The sequence below is a fragment of the Scylla paramamosain genome, chromosome 1 (genome assembly GCF_035594125.1).
Source record: "Scylla paramamosain isolate STU-SP2022 chromosome 1, ASM3559412v1, whole genome shotgun sequence".
Classification (NCBI taxonomy): Eukaryota; Metazoa; Arthropoda; class Malacostraca; order Decapoda; family Portunidae; genus Scylla; species Scylla paramamosain.
In genome coordinates this window covers 14,372,645-14,382,946 of record NC_087151.1, presented here as the reverse complement: position 1 = coordinate 14,382,946, position 10,302 = coordinate 14,372,645, and the positions used below count along the sequence as shown (strand labels likewise).

The following is a 10,302-nucleotide window of genomic DNA, read 5'->3' as shown; positions in this document are numbered from 1 at the left end:
TCAAAAACTTTAGATAGGCAGGAAATTAAAGCAATAGCATGGTAGTTTGAGGGATTAGAATGGTCACTCTTTCTAGGAACAGGCTGAATGTAGGCAAACTTCCAGCAAGAAGGAAAGATAGATGTTGACAGACAGACTTAAAAGAGTTTGACTAGGCAAGGTGCAAGCACAGAGGCGCAATTTCAGAGAACAATAGGAGGGACCCCATCAGGTCCATAAGCCTTCCAAGGGTTTAGGCCAGTGAGGGTATGGAAAACATCATTGCAAAGAATTTTAATAGGTAGCATGTAGTTGTCAGAGGGTGGACGAGAGGGAGGAACAAGCCCTGAATTGTCCAAGGTAGAGTTTTTAGCAAAGGTTTGAGAGAAGAGTTCAGCTTAAGAGGTAGATGTGATAGCAGTGGTGCCATCTGGTTGAAATAAAGGAGGGAAAGAAGAAGTAAAGTTATTGGTGATATTTCTGGCTAGATACCAGAAATCACGAGAGCAGTTAGATCTTGAAAGATTTTGACATTTTCTATTAATGAAGGAGTTTTTGGCTAGTTGGAGAACAGATTTGGCATGGTTCTGGGCAGAAATATAAAGTGCATGAGATTCTGGTGATGGAAGGCTTAAGTACTTTTTGTGGGCCACCTCTCTATCATGTATAGCATGAGAACAAGCTATGTTAAACCAAGATTTGAAAGGTTTAGGTTGAGAAAAAGAGTGAGGAATGTACGCCTCCATGCCTGACACTATCACCTCTGTTATGCACTCAGCACACAAAGGCAGGTCTCTGACACGGAAGCAGTAGTCATTCAAAGGAAAATCAACAAAATACTTTCTCAGGTTCCCCAACTAGCATAGGCAAAGTGCCAGAGGCACCTTCACTTAGGGGATCCTGAAAAGGGATTGGAGCGATAAAACAAGATACAAATATGAGATTGTGATCGGAGGAGCCCAACAGAGAAGAGAAGGTGACAGCATAAGCAGAAGGATTGGAGATCAGGAAAAGGTCAAGAATGTTGGGCGTATCTCCAAGATGATCAGGAATAAGAGTAGGGTGTTGCACCAGTTGCTCTTGGTCGTGGAGGATAGCAAAGTTGAAGGCTAGTTCACCAAGATACTCAGTGATGGGAGAGGAAAGCCAAAGCTGGTGGTGAACATTGAAGTCTCCAAGAATGGAGATCTCTGCAAAAGGGAAGAGAGTCAGAATGTGCTCCACTTTACAAGTAAAGTATTTACAGAATTTCTTATAATCAGAGGAGTTAGGTGAGAGGTATACAGCACAGATAAATTTAGTTTGAGAGTGACTCTGTAGTCATAGCCAAATGGTGGAAAACTCAGAAGATTTAAGAGCATGTGCATGAGAGTAAGTTAAGTCGTTGTGCACGTGAACACAACATCCACCTCAGGATTGAAAATGAGGATGGAGAAAGTAGGAGGGAACAGAAAAGGGGCTACTGTCAGTTGCCTCAGACACCTGAGTTTCAGTGAGGAAAAGAAGATGAGGTTTAGAAGAGGAGAGGTAATATTCTACAGATTGAAAATTAGATCTTAGACTGCAAATGTTGCAGAAGTTAATGAAGAAAAAGTTGAGGAGGGTGTCAAGAAACTTAAGGTCGTTATCAGAAGAGCAGTCTGACCTGGGGACATTTGTGGTCCCCTCCCCAGGTGGGGATTCCAAGGCTGGTGTAGGAGTTGCCATGATAATTTTGAATTTTTGAGTGAAAGGTGTGTGTGTTATTAGGTGCTTCTAGTTTTGTGTGGAGGAAGAGTTGTCTTTTGAGGGCAGGCTGTGACTGCCCCCTTGTGTTGTGAGACACAAAAGGAAATGTTCAGTGAGGTCACAGCTGAGTTTATTGATAAGTTCACAGCATCCCCTGATCCAGTGCTTTAGACATCACTGTGAGTAATTATTTACTATATATATATATATATATATATATATATATATATATATATATATATATATATATATATATATATATATATATATATATATATATATATATATATATATATATATATATGAGGAGGCAGTAGGCACCTGCCAAAACAATAATCATTCCCAGTGAGGTCTAAAGCAACACAACAGGGGGTGCTGTGAACTTATTAAACCCAGCTGTGACCTCACTGAATGTTTCCCTTTGTGTCTCACTATATAAGGGGGCAGTCACAGCCTGCCCTCTAAAGACAACTCTCCTTCATACAAAACTACAAGCACCTAATTATACAAACACCACACCCTTCACTCTTAATTCAAAATTATCATGGCAATTCCTACACCAGCCTTGGAATCCCTGTTTGGGGAGAGGACCATAAATGTCCCCAGGTCAGACTGCTCTTCTGATATCGACCCTAAGTGTCTTGACACCCCTAGCAACTTTTTCTTCATTAACTTCTGAAACATTTGTGGCCTTAGTTCTTAATTTCAATCTACAGAACACCATTTTTCCTCTACTAAACCTCATGTTCTTTTCCTCACTGAAACACAGGTGTCTGTGGCAACTGACAGTAGCCCCTTTTCTGTTCCCTCCTACTTTCTCTATCCTCATTTTCAGTCCAAAGCTGGATGTTGCACTTATGTGCGCAACGACTTAACTTGCTCTTGTGCCCACACTCTTGAATCTTCCAAGTTTTCCATCATCTGGCTACAGCTACAGAGTCACTCTCAAACTAAATTTACCTGTGCTGTATACCTCGCACCTAACTCCTCTGACAATAAGAAATTCTTTGACTACTTTACTTCCAAAGTGAAGCACATTTGGACTCTCTTCCCTTTTGTGGAAATCACCATTCTTGGAGACTTCAATGTTCACCACCAGCTTTGCTATCCTTCACAACCTAAAGCAACTGGTGCAACACCATATTCATATTCCTGACCATCTTGGAGATACCCCCAATATTCTTAACCTTTTCCTGATCTCTAATCCTTCTGCTTATGCTGTCACCCTCTCATCTCTGTTGGACTCCTCCGATCACAATCTCATATCTATATCTTGTCTTATCACTCCAATCCCTCCTCAGGATCCCCCTAAGTGGAGATGCCTCTGACATTTTGCCTCTGCTAGTTGGAGGGACCTGAGGAGGTATTTTGCTGATTTTCCTTAGAATGACTACTGCTTCGGTGTCAGACACCCATCTTTGTGTGCTGAGCACATAACAGAGGTGATAGTGTCTGGCATGGAGGTGTACATTCCTCACTCTTTTTTCTCAACCTAAACCTTCCAAACCTTGGTTTAACACAACTTGTTCTCGTACTATACATTATAGAGAGGTGGCCCACAAAAAGTACTTAAGCCTTCCATCACCAGAATCTCATGCACTTTATATTTCTGCCCAGAACCATGCCAAGTCCGTTCTCCAACTAGCCAAAAACTCCTTCATTAATAGAAAATGTCAAAATCTTTCAAATTCAAATTCTTCGCAATGATGTTTTCCATGCCTTTGCTGACATAAATCCTCAGAAGGCTTATGGACCTGATGGGGTCTCTCCTATTCTTCTCCGAAACTGAGCCTCCGTACTTGCTCTTAGTCAAACTCTTTCAACTCTGTCTGTCAACATCTACCTTTCCTTCTTGCTGAAAGTTTGCCCACATTCAGCCTGTTCCTAAAAATGGTGACAATTCTAATCCGTTAAACTACTGTCCTATTGCTTTAATTTCCTGCCTATCTAAAGTTTTTCAATCTATTCTCAATAGGAAGATTCTTAAACATCTATCACTTCACAACCTTCTATCTGATCACCAGTATGGGTTCCATCAAGGCTGCTCTACTGGTGATCTGGCTTTCCTTACTGATTCTTGGTCATCCTCTTTTAGAGATTTTGGTGAAACTTTTTCTGTTACTTTAGACATATCAAAAGCTTTTGATAAAGTCTGGCACAAAGCTTTGATTTCCAAACTACCCTCCTACAGCTCTTACCCTTTTCTCTGTAACTTCATCTCAAGTTTCCTTTCTGACTGTTCTATTGCTGCTGTGGTAGATAGTCACTGATCTTCTCCTAAATCTATTAACAGTGGTGTTCCTCTGGGTTCTGTCCTGTCACCCACTCTCCTTATTATTCATCAATGACCTTCTAAACCAAACTTCTTGTCCTATCCACCCCTACGCTGATGATACCACTATGCACGTTTCTACGTCTTTTCATAGACATCCAACCATTCAGGAAGTAAACATTTCAAGCAGGGAAGCCACAGAATGCCTGACTTCTGATCTTTCTAAAATTTCTGATTGGGGCAGAGCAAACTTGGTATTGTTCAATGCCTCAAAAACTCAATTCCTCCACTTATCAACATGACACAACCTTCCAGGCAACTATCCCCTCTTCTTCAATGACACTGAACTGTCCCCCTCTTCTATACTGAACATCCTCAGTCTGTCCTTTACATATAATCTAAACTGGAAACTTCACATCTTATCTCTAGCTAAAACAGCTTCTATGAAGTTAGGCATTCTGAGATGTCTCTGCCAGTTTTTCTTATCCCCACAGCTGCTAACTCTGTACAAGGGCCTTATGTTTATGTATGGAATATGCTTCACATGTCTGGGGGGTTCCACTCATACTGCCCTTCTAGACAGGGTGGAATCAAAAGCTTTTCGTCTCATCAGCTCCTCTCCTCTAACTGACTGTCTCCAGCCTCTCTCTCATCGCCACAATCTTGCATCTCTATCTTCTACTGCTATTTTCATGCTAACTGCTCTTCTGATCTTGCTAACTGCATGCCTCCTCTCCTCCTGTAGCCTTGCTGCACAAGACTTTCTTCTTTCTCTCACCTCTATTCTGTACAGCTCTCTAATGCAAGAGTTAACCAATATTCTCAATCATTCACCCCTTTCTCTGGAACTCCTTGCCTGCTTCTGTATTTCCACCTTCCTATAACTTGAATTCCTACAAGAGGGAGGTTTCAAGACACTTCTTCAATTTTGGACTACCACTTTGAAATGTGTTCTGGGACTGGCATCTCAGTGGGCTTTTTTTTTTTATTTGATTTTTGTTGTGCATGGCCAGTGTTCCCCCTACATAAAAAAAAAAATTATATATATATATACACAGTAAAATCCCTCTCATTCGGCTTTCGAGTATCCGGCAGCTTCAAGTATCTGGCACATTTTTCCCCGAGCCTTAAAATCAATAAAAAATCAATGTGTACTCATAAAATCGACTAAAATTCCTGCGCAAGGCATACTTTGTCCCCTCGCCACCGGAGCGCACTGCTTCGCGCCACCTGTGGCCCACTGCACTGTGTTTACTCAGTGACTCAGTCCCGCATGTGCACTGTTTATCGCCTGATGCCTTCATCATGCCTAAAGTTGTAGAAAAGAGGAAGCGTGTTGTGCTTACACTTAAGCAGAAGGTAGACATTTGTCGACGATTAGAGAGAGGTGAAAGCAGACAGCAACTAATGGCGTAATATGGTGTGGGCTCATCAACTATTTATGACATTAAATCCCAAACGAAAAAGTTGCGGGATTACATGAAAGCCACCGACACCTCAAAGGCAGCGGAAAATCGTCACACACTGCAGTATCATCGTGGTGAAATGATGGACAAAGTGTCATACAAGTGGTTCAGCTTGAAAAAATCAGAAGGAGTCACAATTACAGGCCCAATGCCACAACTGTGTGTTGGTGAGTGTGAGGTGGCAGCGCGGGTGGCAACGCGCGGCACGGCAATCAGCTGATCTTTGTTATGGTAAGATGCATGAGTGTAGGGTGGTGATTGTGAACATAATTTCTCTTCTATTCAAGTATCCGGCAATATTCAAGTACCTGGCATGTCGGCGGTCCTGTTGATGCCGGATAAGAGGGATTTTACTGTGTGTATGTGTGTATATATATATATATATATATATATATATATATATATATATATATATATATATATATATATATATATATATATATATATATATATATATTTAATCATCTGTATACAATATTACATTATTATGTATTAGGCCTATTTCTTACAACTGTAATACATACTCATATGATGGCAAAAGAAAAATCAGTGAAAGGTAGTAAATAAAAAAAAGACAGAAGGATGATATTCGGCATGTGAATGTTAGTCAGAGTTCTGGAATACTGTGTAGGTCAGCAGGGTGGGTACCTTCCTCTGCAACGATCTGCCTGCAATTGTGAAGAAAGATTATCAGTCTGGAAAACAAGGTGTTTGATGCTTAATTATTCTTAAAGAATTATGACTCCCCATTTACATCATAGTAGTCTTAATAATACCCTCTCTGTAAGTGAAGATTCTCTTCTCTGTTACTGATTATCATGTAAGATTGATTCTCCAAGCAAAAGATGCACTCTCCACTGTTTCCTGTGGCTTTGTTGCACAAAGCTATTCACTCTTATTCCTGTTCTGTCCACCACTGTAATGCAAGAGTATGTCTGCATTTCCTCTTTTCAAACTATCACTAGTGAAACTTGAAAATTATATCTTATTGTTTATTATTATTATTTTTTTTATTACTATTTTTATTTTTTGCATATATAAAGGATTTGAACTTGTATGTTATATTAAGACTCTTGAAGTTAAAATTGACCTTATTTTTTTTGAGAGGGAAAGTATAATAAATAAATAAATAAGAACATATACTTAAATGTAGCTGCAGGGCAGTTTCTCAATAATAGATAAATAAAAAAATACCTAACTATTAAATATATATATATATATATATATATATATATATATATATATATATATATATATATATATATATATATATATATATATATATATACTCGTATATATATATATATATATATATATATACGAGTATATATATATATATATATATATATATATATTTCTCTCTCTCTCTCTCTCTCTCTCTCTCTCTCTCTCTCTCTCTCTCTCTCTCTCTCTCTCTCTCTCTCTCTCTCTCTCTCTCTCTCTCTCTCTCAATATCAAATTACTGCTCGTAAGGCCATTGAGGGAATGGTTATGACAAGAATCCCTACATTTTCTGTTCTATTTCCTCCTTTTTATCTCATGTCAATACATACTTATGAACTGCTTTCACCTATTTATTTGTTCTTTAACAAGCTTTCCCAATTCTCATCTCCTCCCTTTCTTTTCTTTCACAACAGCATCAACTATTCCATCCCTCCACTAAGTCCAGTCACTTTGTGCCTTGGAGATCCTCTTGTCCACCTACATACTGAATTTGTGACATCCAAGCAGTCTGATTTTAAACCTTGCTATTGTTCATTTACGATTCTGTTAACTGTTGGATGTTCCACTACACACCTGACAAACTTCCTGTAAAAAGTCACTCTCACTATCATTCTATATCTTCCATGTCTTCCTTTTAAGGACAAATATTTTTTTTTCTAGTATCCTATTTATAATGTCATACATGCAGACTTATAAAACAAGCAAGCAATATGACTGCATTCATTTGAGTTTAACAGACTATAGCAACAGACATTTCAGACTTTATTTGTCCACAGAAACAGTTGCAGAGGCACAGCTGATTTTAGGACTGTCTGGGCTTTATTTGAAAGCTATTGTCATCTTTGTTTTCCTTAGACTATGTGGGCACTCTTTGAACCATGAGATAAACCCACTTCATGATTTCTCTTTGAAGGCAATCTTGTTTGATACATGGTGTTTTTTATACTACTGAAACAATGTTGTCTTCCCAAGCATTAATTATGTACAGGTTCTTATATATGATCTTTAAGCAGATGCATTTTTGCAGTTTCAATGAAATCTAAACAATTTAATTGATTTCTGGATAATTTCAAACATCTTTGATTTTATCCTAGAACAGAAGACTAATGTATAAACTGACATAAAATACTGATACAATTAAACAAATGTTTCCCTATGTAAGTACAAACACATTTGATGCAAACTTATGGTTTTTCTTTTCAAGTTAAAACTTTGTGGCTACATTTGTTATCTTGAAAGTACTGCTGTAATGTTAGCATCCAACAGGTTTATGAATACCAGATGGCCAATTAGAAGTAGTTATTAATTTTGGAGCATGAAGCAAAAATAGTTCCATATAACAATAACCAGACCAGTCAGTACTATTCCATATAGTATTTTTCATCAACAATGCTAAATTAAAAAAAAAAATATTATCCATTTCTTCATCAACTTGTCTGAACCTTTCCTTCTCTTCCTCCTTTCCAACTTGGTTACAAGAAAGAGAAGAGACCACTAGTGCTACTAATGGTAATGAAGATGCTAAGGCTAATGATGATGAAAATGATAATGTAGACTGTAGATGATCTCTAGACATATATACTGTAGGGTTGAGATCTACCTTAAATGAAGATTTACCTATACAAATGGAAATAAAACTACCTCACTACACCCATTTTAATCCCTTTCCTTAGGGAATATTGTAAGTATTCTTCATTTTGCTTGAAGAATGGTACTGATGCCTGGCTATTCCCCTAATATAAGGGGATAAAAACATACCACACTGACATCCCTGTGAAGGGCAGTAGCTGAAACACGGCATCCATGCAAAACATATGCAAACACACACACACACACACACACACACACACACACACACACACACACACACACACACACACACTCTAAGACTGAATCAAACCTGTCTTAAGCCTACCATACATGCTCAGTTTTAACTGACAGATAGATTGATTAAACCAGATTGAACTGGTATCTTCAAGCCAGTTTGAGTGTGTAAGGGGAAATTTTAAAGAAGGCAGGTCAGAAATGCAGCCTTATGAATTGAAGTGTTCAGTGAAAAACTGACCATCTGTTCTCATTAATGGAAGGCCAGTTTGTGCATGTATGGGGTAGCCTGCATTCTGGGCATATACAAGCAAAGGCATGCTTACAATGACCATATCAGATGATAAATTTCTTGGAATAAATTCATAGACATCTACAGAGTATACCCATGCCTATGGAAAGTTGAGTAATGAATATTCAGACAAAAAACAAGAGAGCAGGAGCCTTTTGATGTGCTTGTAGTTAAATTAAAATCAACAATGGATATTTCTTGCACTATTTGGTTCAATGTGTTTTTTTTTTTTCTTTTTTTTCATAATAGTGAGCATCCCAGTAATGCTGAGAAGCACAATCTCCAGATGATGGGGAGGGAATGGTGTTGCTATGATGCTGGTTGGATGCTGACTGAGACCTAAAGGGAGAATGGAAATGAATAGTGTGAGAGCACATGCAGTGACCTTGAAGCTCATTCAGTCAGACTGTCAGTTAAAACTGAGCATGTATGGCAGGCTTTAGTCTCCACTACTCTAGAATGATGAGACAGATCCTGTGTGAGGTTAAGTTGTTCAAGTATACCCTGGTCTGCATGCATTAGGGCCCAACAACAGAACTGATTTCTTGCTACATCATCCTCTTTCCCATGTCTGACCTGATTAGATTACATCAAATGGTGAATCTCCAGTAAAGGCTCTCAAAGTTACTCTTCATTTATACATTAATAACTACTGTTCATTCAGCCCTGTCTTGTGCAACAACTCTTCTTTAATCCACGGATATTCCTCTTGCATCTAATGCTCTCTTCACATTCCCATTCATGGTTTTTCCTTTAATCTTAAGCCTCTTACATATGATTCAATAATCTTCTTCACTGACTGCTTATTGTATTTTCTTTATGCCCAACTTGATCTAATGCTCTTTGCTATGTGTCTGTCCTTAATAATAAAAATAAATAATAAATAAATAAAAATAATAATAATAATAAAGATTTATATAATGGTGGACATGGAGTATGTAGGCATATCTACACTTATACTGTAACCGTGTTCTACATTCTTGTAAGCTGTAAATTACAGAAATACAGGACCATCATTTAATTTGTATGAATGGCCAGGGAAGAGGAAGACCTATAAGAGAATATATAGTTATACTGTACAATGTATGATCAAAATGTTGATGATGAGCATGAATGAAGGATTGGAGTTCCTTACCACACTGATTGACAATATACACATGTGCAATGCAACTTGAAGACAAAAATCAAATTTTCATCATAAAACCACATGTAAAGCTGGTGTCCACATCAATTATAAAATATCAGTTTCATATTGCATGAAGCAAATAATAGTTATATGGTAAAACACAAAACTAGACAGTAACACAGACTTACTCTGCATTGCAAAATACAGAAGAATGCATACATAACATTTGACAATGAAAGGCAGAATATCAGGACATGAATAAACAGGGAAGCATTTAAGACACAGCAGGTGAGTAGCTGTGCGCCTCGGCCATGATTGGCTGGGCCTCACACTCCGACAGTGGCTCCACATCCTCCTCCTCCTCATCACACACCTCTGAAATAATACACCA

At 38.2% G+C, this 10,302-nt stretch overlaps 1 protein-coding gene across 4 annotated transcripts in view; it reads right to left on the bottom strand.

Annotated features, from left to right (window-relative positions):
- Window positions 1-5,901: 5,901 nt before the first annotated feature.
- Window positions 5,902-10,302, bottom strand: part of LOC135101171 (post-GPI attachment to proteins factor 6-like) — a 42,079-nt gene continuing 37,678 nt past the window's right edge. For 2 of the 4 annotated variants that reach the window (XM_064004754.1, XM_064004749.1), the window contains exon 15: window positions 7,006-10,287. In XM_064004754.1, coding sequence (XP_063860824.1) covers window positions 10,186-10,287 — 102 coding nt within the window. In that variant the 3' untranslated portion in view covers window positions 7,006-10,185. Of the gene's footprint in view, window positions 6,115-7,005; window positions 10,288-10,302 lie in introns of those variants that run through there. The other 2 variants (XR_010269127.1, XM_064004765.1) reach the window with 2 other exon arrangements.